The following is a 12,024-nucleotide window of genomic DNA, read 5'->3' as shown; positions in this document are numbered from 1 at the left end:
TTACATGTCAAACTACTGCTTTTTCCTCTTTGTTTTCAATTTTTGCATTCTAATCACTAATAATTGTCAATGAATCTTGATTGAACACTTGATCAATTTCTGACTGAAGATATTCTTTGATTTCTTCAACTGGTCTCGTGCAACACCAGTGTTTGAGGTTGTTGCATACATTTGAATAATAGTTATATTCATTGGATTGCCTTAAAGAGAGTTAGATATAATTTTATCACAGACAGCATTGTACTTCCAGATTGCCATTTTGCAATGTCTTCTTTGAAAATTCCATTCCTCTTGATTGTGTCAATACCAGCAGAGTAAACCATATGATTCTGTAATTCACAATGGCCAGTACCAAAACATTTCCGCTCACTAGTGCATAGGATATTGATCCTTATGCATTCCACGTTATTTTTGCTGACTTCCAGCTTTCTTAGATTCATACTTTGCACATTCCACATACTGACCATTAGCAGATTTTTGCAGTTCTTTCTTCTTATTTTGGGTTGTGCCCTGTCAACCAATGAAGATCCTGGAGGTTCCACTCTCACTGGCATTACCCCACTCAAGTCACCATGGTTGCTCCATTCTGAGAAAGCAGCTCCAACTCAGTAACATTTCAAGTGCCCTCTGCCCCGGGGTGCCCCTCATCTGACACTGTCTTCAACATTGTTCTACTTCCCTTCATTAGGCCTTCAGTGTTTGACAGTGTTTTAAACTATGCGCATAAGGTTTTCAGCTGCTGCTTTCTCCAATGTGGCCAGCCACTGATTCCTTCTTTGTTGTATGTCCTTAGTTTGGAAGTTCCCCTGAAACCTGTTCACTTTGGGCAAACCTGCTGGCATTTGAAATACCAACGATGTAGCTTCCAGCATCACAGCAACACATAAGCCACTACAGTAGGACAAACTGACAGACAAGTTTCAAGGATTTTGTCTTGCTTTTATCCACAATCTGTGCTCATAGTATGAGATCAAAAGACAAGTTGCGTTGGGTAAATCTGCTGCACAAGACCTCTTGTGTATTAAAAAGCAGGATGTAATTTTGAGGACTAAGGTGTACCTGACCCAAACCCTGGGATTTTCATCTGCCTCATCTGCATGTGAAAGTTTGACATTGAATGAGGGAAACAGAAGAAGAATCAATGCGTTTTAATTGTGCTGGAGAATAATGAAAGTGCCACAAACTGCTAAGTGGACAAACTTAGGTGTCTTAGAAGAAGTGCCTCCAGGGTGCTACCTAGAAGCAAGGATGGTGAGACTTAGTCTTACGTCCCTGGGAAAGGACATTATGCTTGGTAAAGTGGAGGGTAATGAAAATGAGGAAGGTCCTCAAGGAAGTGAATTGACACAGTGGCTGTATCAGTAGACTCAGGCATAGGGATAATTGTGGGAATGTCTTAGGACCAGGCAGTGTTTCATTCTGTTGTGTATAGGTTTGCTATGGGTTGGAACTGACCCAATGGCACCTAACAACAGCAGCAGCAACAAAAGATTGTTAAATTAGAAATAAAATACTGTCATAAAAGGCACATCTACAGTATAAGCATTAGAAAATTTGAAACTGACCATTTACTTATATATAATATAGATATAGATAGATATGGAATATTAATGAAAAGAAAGATGAAATGTTATTTTAATCATTTTATTGGGGATCATATAATTATTATCACAATCCATACACACATTAATTGTGTAAAGCACACTTATACATTCATTGCCCTCATCATTCTCAAAATTCGCCTTCCACTTGGGTTCCTGGAATCAGCTTCTCATTTCCTCTTTTCCCTCCCCCTCCCCCCTCCCTCATGAACCCTTAATAATTTATAAATTATTATTTTATCTTATCTTACACTGCTGGTGACTCCCTTCATCCACTTTCCTGTTGCCCATCCCCCAGAGAAGAGGTTATATGTAGCTCCCCAAGATTGGTTCCCCCTTTCTACACCCCCTTCCCTCCTGGTATCGCCACTCTCACCGTTGGTCCTGAGGGGTTCATCTGTACTGAATTCCCTGTGTTTCCAGATCCCAACTGTACCGCTGTGTATCCTCTGGTCTAACAAGGCTTGCAAGGTAGAATTGTGATCATGATAGTTGGGGGGGGGAGGAAGCCTTTAAGGACTAGAAGAAGATTGTGAGTTTCAGTATTGCTATACTGAACCCTGAGTGACTCATCTTCTCCCCACTACCCTTCTGCAAGGGATGTCCAGTTGTCTACAGATGGGCATTGGGTCCCCTTCATGCACTCCCCTCATTCATGATGATATGATTCCCCACCCCCGCTTTTGGTGCTTGAAACCTGGTCCCCACGGCCCTTCATGATCACATATGTTGGTGTGCTGCTTTCATGTGGGCTTTGTTGCTTCTGAGCTAGATGGCCACTTGTTTACTTTCAAGCCTTTAAGTCCCCAGATGCTGTATCTCTCAATAGCTGGGCACCACCAGCCTTCTTCACCACACTTACTTGTGCACAAATTTGTCTTCAGCATTTATGTGGGGAAGGTGATGACACAATGATCGTTTTCGTTCTTTGGTGTCTCCTACATGGTCCATTCAACACCTTGTGTTCACTTAGGCTTGTGTGCTTCTTCTCTGTGGGCTTTGTTGCTTCTGAGCTAGATGGCTGCTTGTTTGCCTTCAAGACTTTAAGACCCCAGACGCTATATCTTTTGATAGCCGGGAATTTTTTAAAGAAGAGAATATAAATTCTAAGGTTAGAAAACATTACTGGAGGAACAAGTCATCGTTTCTTAATGATAAATGGCTCCGTTTACCAAGAGGTGTGTCCCAACGATTACACACTTAGGTGTGTAGCCTAGAGAAGCACATTAAGGACAAGCTCTTCAAAGTAAAATTGTTTCAATAGCCAAATAGTGGGAGCAATTTCAATCTTAGCAGGAGATTCAGCTAATGTATTGTTGCACAGTTACTCTGGAACACTGTACAGCAAAGAAAAGGAATGCATTACATGTGTGCACAGCGACTTAGATGGATATGGCAAAAATAATATCAAGAATAATATTGAACCAAAGAAGCAAAGCCTAAAAGAACATATACATATGATTCCATGTAGATCAAATCTTTAAGAAGACAAAACCACACTATATTGTTTAGGGGTGGACAAAATGAGGTATAAAAAGGCATAAACGTGAAAGTAGGAACCAAGGGATTTAATCAGGAAGAGCAATATAGCAGATTCCTTCTGAGGTATTGGAAATGGTCTGTTTTTTAGGGTGACCATGGATATTTTCTTCATATAAACTTTTTTGTGACCAACTCTTTTCCACACTGTTTATTCCCTAATTATGTTATTTTGTTTTCTTTTTTAAATTGCTGTACATTTTGCAGTGGGGAGGATTATGGCTCACTCCTATTTTCATTACTATACTCTTAAAAATTTGAAAACATGAAATGTTCTAAGTGAGAGAAATAACAATAAAATGTTTTCATCTGGAAAAGAAGCAAGACACTAATTATTAAATATATGAGCCCTCCAAGCAGAAAGAAAATGTTTTTAAAATGATGATGTACAAATATGTTTGATACATTTGCTGTATGGATTGTTATAAGAGCAGTAAGAGCCCCAAGAAGATGATTTATTTTATATATATTGTTTTAGTCTGGGTACTTTAAAGAACAAATCCACAGAAACTCATGTATAAGAGAGAGTTTTATATAAAGGTTAAGTGTGCATCAAGAAAACATTCCAACCCAGTGCTGCCCAAGCCCACAAGTCCAACATTAACCCATATGTCCAACACCAGTCCACAAAGTTCTCCTCCATCTCACAAAACACACACAATGATGCCGACTGCAGAAGGAAAGCTGAGTCAGTGAACGTGTAAGCATCTCAGCGCTGGCAGGGGTCTCCACATGGGTGCTCCAGCACCCAGGGCTGAACCGGGGTAGGTCCATGTGGCTTCTCTTCAGGGATGTATTGCAGGAAGTGAGCCTTGCCAGCTAAAGCAGGGAACTGGCTAAGGCAGCTGCACCCTGGTCTGACCATCACAAAGCAAGGGACCTGAGAACTAGAAAGATGAGGCTCACTGAGCCATTTAACCCCACATGTGTTTATTGGTTAGGTTGGCATAATAAACTAACACACACACACACACACACACACACACCCTTACCCTCAAAGTAGCATTAACCTGTTTTTACTTCAATTCACTCAGGTGAACTTTGAGGAATTTAAGGAAGGTTTTGTGGCAGTATTGTCATCAAATCCTGGTGATGATCCCTCTGAGGATTCAGACAGTAATTCTTTGGAAGCAGGTAAGCAGATTTCTCATCAACTACAGCTTATTTTCATTGTTGATTTGTTATTTGGGAACTATAATATTCTAGTTGAAAAATGTAAACGTTCTGTAAATGAAATTCTAAACTCTACTTTCTACTCTATCATTACCAAGCTGTGTGGTCTTGGGTTGTTGTCTTCTTGTCTGCATTCATTTATAAATTAGTGTCAAATATGGGTTATATCTGCATCATAGGGTTGTTGCCAAAATAAAATAAACTAATGTGGAAGAATTAAAGATTTTAAGAATTAAAGGTGCAATGCAAATATGTTCTTGTGTCCTCCCAAGGTTGACAAAACAAGCAAGATTGCTACAGCCCATGAACAGATTTAAGTACATGTTTAGTCTCAGATAAACATGACCTATAAGAGTCTTGTCACTGTATGGGCTTGATGGGACAAAGAATACACTTTTAAACAGAAGTGATGATCTCAAGAGAAGAACTAGCTGAAGGAGTGGGGTAAACCACCAGGCTCTGGGTCAGGTCAGAAGATGGAGAGTGAGTGGGAAGTTCAGTGGAAGAGTTTTAAGGGAAGGATCCAAAGCAGGGAGCATCAGGTCAAGAATATAGATACTCTTAAGGGATGAGATTTGGAAGATGATGACTAAAGTACCCATTGGCTGTCACTACTTGTGTTAGTCCGGGTCACTAGGAAACAAATCCAGACACTTTCATATGTATATAAGTGAGAACTTTAGCCGTATAGCACCGACAAAACACACATCATTCCTCTAGCTTCTGAATGCTTCCTCCCCAAATACTATGAGGCAATTCTACCATACAAATCTGACTAGACCAGAGTACACACATTGGTACAGATAAGAGCTCTCCACAAATGGAATTCAGGACAGATAACCCTCAGGAATAGTAGTGGGAGCAGCAATATCAGGAGGGCAGGGGGGTTGAGGGGAGAGAGAACCCTCACAAGGTTGGATATATAGCCCGCTCCCCAGGGGCATGAATAACAGATATGTTGTTAAAGGGAAACAACGGACAGTGTAAGACACAAAATAACAATAATATATCATTGATCAAGGATTCACAAGTGGGAGGATGGAGGAGTGAAAAAAAAGAGCTGATACTAAGGGCTCAAGTACATAGAAGATATTTTGGAAATGTTGATGGCAACATAAGACAAATTGGCTTAATACAATTGAATGATGGATTGTCATAAGATTTGTAAGGGCAGGCTAATAAAATGATTAATAAAAATAAAATAAGAGTTGTGCAAAAATAAAAAGTATAAAATCTGGATGTATAAAAATCAGATAGCTTTATATCAAAGAGTAATTATATATTAAGGAAATATCCCAGCCCAGTCCAGATCAAGTCCGTAAGTCCGACATTAGCCCATATATCTGATACCAATCTATAAATTCCTCTTGACATTCACACAGCATGTACAATGATGTGCTGGGAGATCACCGGCCAGTGGATGGAAAGTTGTGTGGGTCCTGTGGCACTGGAAGCATCTCAGTACTGGCATGGGTCTCCACGTGGCTCTCCCAGCTCCAGGGCTCTAACTACCATCAGCATAGCTCCATGTGGCTTTTCAACAGGAATGTACAGAAGAGAGAGTGTGTCCTGCCTCCAGGAAGGAAGCAGTTCTCCCAGAATCCCATGTGAAGGCCATGCCTACAAGGAGGCATCAATCAAGCTGTGACCTGATTGACAGGCTAGACTTCACTCCTTCACCCAAGTTGACAGGATATTATGTAGCTGCCACCCACCTCCATTGGGCTCAGTCTGTGAGAAAATAGTCATTTGATTTGCTTAGTAACCGGAGCTGAGGTGCCTGTGTTAAGAATGGCTGAAATGTCCATGGGTACATTCCCTTGTGAATGAGAGCAGGTGTATCTGAACATGGTGAAGGTGGTGTTGATTATCATAGGGCAGAGGCAGGAAGAGCACTTTCCTCCTTTACTCCCTCCTCAGTAGAAAGGAGTATTGACTGTGGGATGGCACTTTTGGGAAGGACCTGGGAAAGAGGAAAGAAAAAAAAATAGAGAAAGCAGTGTCCTCTATATTCCTGGCCTTGAATTTTAAGTATATATCATATATGTATTGTATCTAACCCTCAGACATTCTGAGGCATTAGTGTACATGGTATTCATGAAAAGAAATTGATCAAGAGGTATGAAGGAATTTTTCCAAGATACCATGATGGCCAGAAATATGGGTCCAGGCTTTCCAGCTTTCAGCTCTGGGAATTTGCACAGGCACCATTACTGGAAGCCTGCACTAACAGTGGCTACTCATATTGGCTCTTCCCCGTCCTGCTGATTGCAAAAATACCTGCATATGGTGAAAAGCACCCTGTACTTTTAGGACAGGGGCTGGAGTCTGCATGATACTGGATGAGGCATTAATTGCTTGGTTTTCCTTTTTTAAATGTGAGGAAGGCCCTTGCCTTTTCAAACTCGCAGGATTTAAAATTTTGATTGCATGATCCCGTATGTGAAAGTCCCTTAAAATAATGAATGCCTATTGAGTTAGTTTATTGTGCCAACCTGGTCGATAAACACATGTGGGGTTAATTGAAGGGTGGATGGATAAATGGCTCGGTGAGCATCACCTTTCTAGTTCTCAGGTCTCTTGCTTTATGATTGTCAGACCAGGGTACAGCTGCCTTAGCCAATTCCCTGCTTCAGCTGGCAAGGCTGACTTCCTGTAATACATCCCTGAGGAGAAGCCTCATGGACCTACCCTGATGCAGCCCTGGGTGCTGAAGCAGCTGTGTAGAGACCTCTGCCAGCACTGAGATGCTGACACATTCACTGGCTCAGCTTTCCTTCTGCAGTCAGCATCATTGTGTCTATTTTGTGAGATGGAGGAGAACTTTGTGGATTGGTGTTGAACATATGGATTAATGGGTTAATGTTGGACTTGTGGGCTTGGGCAGCACTGGGTTGGGATGTTTTCTTGATGTGCACTGGGTACTTTGTGTTAGTACCCAGACTAACACATCTGTGTCATTGAGACAGAAAGTACTGTTCTCAGTGCTAGAGAACACAAAGTATTTTTCCCAGATATACAGAAGTTCTAGCTTAAGATTCGCGACCTGTGAGACATATGTTTTGTTCCTCCAAAGAAACAAAAAGCTGTTTCAGGACTTAGGCTTTTTCTTACTGATATCAATTGTTTGTTTTTTCTTTCAGAATACAATCTGTAAGCTTCCCTCAATTAAATGGCTCATATACCTGACCGGAAACACCACCCCTTGTGCCAGTTAATGGAGTAAAGATTCCATTACTTGAATTTCTGACTCTATACTGTTAATTCTACCAAACCCACCCAAACTCACTGCCATGGAGTTGATTCCAATGCATGGTGACCCTAGGTCAGGGTAGAACTTTCCTTGTGGGTTTCTAAGACTTTGAGCCTTTAAGGAAGTAGAAAGTCACATCTTTCTCTAGTGGAGCAGCTCATGATTTCGAACTGCTAACCTCTTGGTTGGCAGACTAGCATTTAACCACTACTCCACCCAGGCACCCATTGGTCTTACAGACACTGGAATTTTATGAGTCTGGTAAACCCAGCCTGTTGTTTGAAACTAAAACTTATCTTTCAGTTTTTCATACTATGGAGTTACTATGTTACTGGAAGTTAGCCGGAGGTTCACCCAAAGTGAACAGATTTGAGCAAAGCTTGCAGACTAAGATTAGGAACAAAATTGTCTAATAAAGTCCTATGAGTATATAGTGATGGTTGGAAGGTACTCACAACAATGGAATTGATCATACCAACAACCATAAAGATTGCCCAGGACTAGTCAAGATTTTGTACTTTTCGTGTGGTGTCGCTATGAAACAGCAGCTAATGACAGCAACACCATTCTTTTATAGGAGTGCTTCTTTTCTGCTTATCGATTTCATCCTATCTTGTCAAGCCAAATGCCTCAGCCCACTTGGGTACCCATGCTTCCTTTCCTCCTGTGTCCCTGAATTCCATGTTCCTTTAGGGCTTCGTCTCACTTCCTGTGCTCTCTATGTGACATTCTGTTCTTCCTGATTTCTAATCAGATTGCTAATGATTCCTACCATTCCCTGCCCCGCCCCACCCTGGACTCAGAAAAATGTCTGCCCTCCAGGGATTAATTACATTTTTTAAAATCACTTTATTGGGGGCTCATAAATTCTTATCACAATCCATACATACATCCATTGTGTCAAGCACATATGTACATTTGCTGCCATCATCATTCTCAAAACATTTGCTTTCTACTTGAACCCTTAATATCGGCTGCTCATTTTCCCCCTCCCTCCCCACTGCCCCCTACCTCATGAACCCTTCATCATTCATAAATTATTATTTTGTCATATGTTTCACTTTCCGAGATCTCCTCCCGCCCTCTTCTCTGCTGTCCATCCCCTAGGGAGGAGACTATACAGATTCTTGTAATCAGTTCCCCCTTTCTACCCCACATTCCCTCCACCCTCCAGGCATCGCCACTCTCACCACTGGTCCTGAATGAGTCATCTGTCTTGGATGACTGTGTTTCCAGTTCCTATCTGTACCAGTGTACATCCTCTGGCCTTGCCAGATTTGTAAGGTAGACTTGGGATCATGAGACTGGGAGGAGGAAGCATTTAAGAACTAGAGGAAAGTTATATGTTTCATCATTGCTACCCTGCACCCTAACTGGCTCATCTCCTCCCCATACCCTTTAGTAAGGGGTGTCCGGTTGGCTACCAATGGGCTTTGAGTCTCCACTCTGCACTCACCCACCTTTACCATGATATGATTTTTTTGTTCCTTGATGCTTGATACCTGATCCCTTCAACAGCTCGTGGTCACACAGGCTCATGTGCTTTTTCCATGTGGGCTTTGTTGCTTCTGAACTAAGTGACCACTTATTTATCTTCAAGCCTTTAATACCCCAGATGCTATATCTTTTGATAGCTGGGCACCATCAGCTTTCTACACATATTCTTATGCACACGTTTGTCTTCAGTGATCGTATCAGGAAGGTGGGCACCCACTGATATGATTTTTAGTTCTTTGATATCTGATAACTGGTCCCTTCTACACCTTGTGGTTAGACAGGCTGGTGTGCTTCTTCCATGTGGGTTTTGATGCTTCTCAGCTAGATGGTCGCTTGTTTATCCTCAAGCCTTTAAGGCCTCAGATGCTAGATCTTTTGATAGCCGGGCACCGTCAGCTTTCTTCACCACATTTGCTTATGTACACAGTTTCCTTCAGCTATCGTGTCGGGAAGGTGTGCATCCTGGAATGCCAATTTAATAGAACAACATGGTCATGCATTGAGTAAGTGCTTGAGTGGAGGCCCAATGTCCATCTCCTGCCTTATTACTAAACTTATAAATATATGCACATAGATTTCCCCACACTCATATAAATATGTTTACATACGTATATTCCAGTCTTTAGACCTCTATAAATACTCTTTGTCACCTAGTTCTTTCCTCTATTTCTTTTTACTTTCCTCTTGTCCCACTATCATGCTCAGCTTTCATTTGGGTTTCAGTAATATCTCTTGGTTTCATTGCCCTTGCTGAATCCCTACCAAACCTCTCACAAACTCCTTGCCACTGATTTGGATCACTTGTTGCTCCGCTTTCCCTGGGTTGGTCAGCACCACCTCCTTACCCCCACCACTCCCTCTCCCATGTCCCGTGGAACCATTGGTCCCATTGTTTTCTCCTCCAGACTATTAATCCAGTCTATCTTATCTAGATAGATCTGTAGAAATAATAATATATACGGAAAATCAAGCCATATCAAGACAGGCGATGAGTGAGAAAACAGCAATGACAACAAAAATGGAAACTAATTACCCATAGAAGAATAAATTAATTGGAAGAAAAAAATTTTTTTTTTGTGACAGAAGGCTTTAATTTTAAAGACCTCAAAGCAGGAACAGAGTAGCCTTTCCTGATTTATACAGAAGAGCCAACACTGCTGATGGCTTGATTATAACAGTCACATACCGCTTTTTGTGTCATGGGTCATTTATCACTCATAAGATTTTCTAAGAAGTCTAAAACCCATGAAGAATATTTATAAACTTACAAACTCACAAATTTATACTGAAGAGCAATTTAAGTTAAAGCATTCCCCTCTAATGAGAGAATTAAAGACTGCACATCTGCCTTGTGCTTTACAAGGACAATTTACATCCTGTTGATGTAGAATGGTATTAATGTCTGATAGTTACGATGACCCGAAAGGCTGCAGGGTGAGCACCATCCCACTTTGCCTTGGACATGCTTCTGGCTGAGAGTGAGCAGAGCTGACTGAAGAATTCTCCACATGGTTCCACCTGTCAGTGTGTGGTCTTAAGAGAGTCAAAACACGAGTCTCACACGGGAAGTCAGAATCGATCTGCTGCTCTGCTGGCCATCGCACGGATGTTGCCATAAACCTTTGATGGAGGATTTCCCAGAATGAGGTTGCAAATGGCCGTTCTTGCCATCTTGATGTTTTGGAAAGAGCCAAGAATGTGAACTTTCACATCGGCCAGGACAATCCGTGTCCGGGTCACGTTCTCAATGGTGAATTTGGTTTTCCCTCCTTTGCCAGCGATCCGTCCGATTGCTCTCGAGAGGTGGTCTCCCTTTAACAGCTTAACGTCTGTAACTTCAAAGGACTCGAGGAAGAGGTCGTCCAGCCTGATGAGGGCGAGGGCGTCCTCGACCTGAAACCCCAGAATAAAGGCTTTCACGAAGTCAGCGGCTTTTGTCAGGGCACTGACATCCTGGGTTTCTTTACAAGTCCTGATTTCCACATTCCGCGATTTCAAGTTAAAGCGGATCTGAAGTCCCAGGTGCTCTACAACAGGCGTGAAGATCTTCATCCAGTTCTCTTTCAGTGGTGTGTATCTGTTCGCTGGCACGGGGACTTTCCTCGTTTCTTCTTTTCCGCCCAAGAGCCCATCCCCGGAGAGGGGCGGGAAGACGGGCCTCTTCGCGGGCCAGGCCTCCTCAGTGCCCATGCGGTCCCCGTCTTTGCTCTCCTCAGTCACCGACAGCTGCTTAGCCTGCCGTTTCCTCGTCCGCCGGCTTCCCTTGCGAGTGATGTGAACGAAACCGTCCGCGGCCCCGGCGCTCTGCGCCTCCATCTCGCCTTCCATCCCCGGGACTCGGAAGAAAAATTTTTAAAAGGAAGTAAAAACCTGTAAATAGATGAATGTCTGATTTTTTTAATCTCTAGGCGTGTCCTACAGTCAGGTCCAATGGGGTGCCATGCTCTGGCCCCAGAGTCTGCCCTTTGTACTCCCTCAGGGCTCCCTGCTCTGCTCCCACAGTTGCTCTGCCACTCACTTTTAGTGGTTTGCCTCCCTGTCGTAGGGTCAGTCTGGGCCAGTCCCAACGCTGAGTCTCCAGTGTTGTCCTCCTTAGTGCCCTGGGCCAGCAAGGGACAGCATGTCTCGTAGTGGGATCATCCATGTTGTCCACTCTGCCCATTGGCTGTTTAGAGCGGGTGTATCGTCTTCCAGGCCTGATGGGCCAGGATGTGCTCCACTCTCTCTTCCTCCCCCGTCATTTGCTCCCATTTGCTCTTATCAGACGTGCCCCTCTCTCCTAGCTGCAGCTTCAGTGCCATCCTCTCAAGTAAATTCTTCTGGAGGAGGGGCAGTTGTCCACATAGCTGGTATGGGGGCTGAGCCCTAAGGCCCCTCCACTGGCTCCCCACTCCTTACCAGCACACTGTATTTGTCTGGCACTGGCTTTGTAACTGGTCCCTCTTTCCCTGTGGAGACATA

At 42.9% G+C, this 12,024-nt stretch overlaps 1 protein-coding gene and 1 pseudogene across 5 annotated transcripts in view; one reads left to right on the top strand and one right to left on the bottom strand.

Annotated features, from left to right (window-relative positions):
- Nucleotides 1–12,024, top strand: part of NINL (ninein like) — a 187,473-nt gene that overhangs the window by 34,114 nt on the left and 141,335 nt on the right. For all 5 annotated transcript variants that reach the window (XM_075564189.1, XM_075564193.1, XM_075564190.1 and 2 more), the window contains one exon: nucleotides 4,175–4,274. In XM_075564189.1, coding sequence (XP_075420304.1) covers nucleotides 4,175–4,274 — 100 coding nt within the window. The remainder of the gene's footprint in view (nucleotides 1–4,174; nucleotides 4,275–12,024) is intronic.
- On the bottom strand, nucleotides 10,388–11,391 carry LOC142422554 (RNA-binding protein PNO1 pseudogene; annotated as a pseudogene).

Source organism: Tenrec ecaudatus, chromosome 12, assembly GCF_050624435.1.
Source record: "Tenrec ecaudatus isolate mTenEca1 chromosome 12, mTenEca1.hap1, whole genome shotgun sequence".
Classification (NCBI taxonomy): Eukaryota; Metazoa; Chordata; class Mammalia; order Afrosoricida; family Tenrecidae; genus Tenrec; species Tenrec ecaudatus.
Note: the sequence above shows the minus strand (reverse complement) of the source record. Positions and strands in the feature narration are given on the sequence as shown.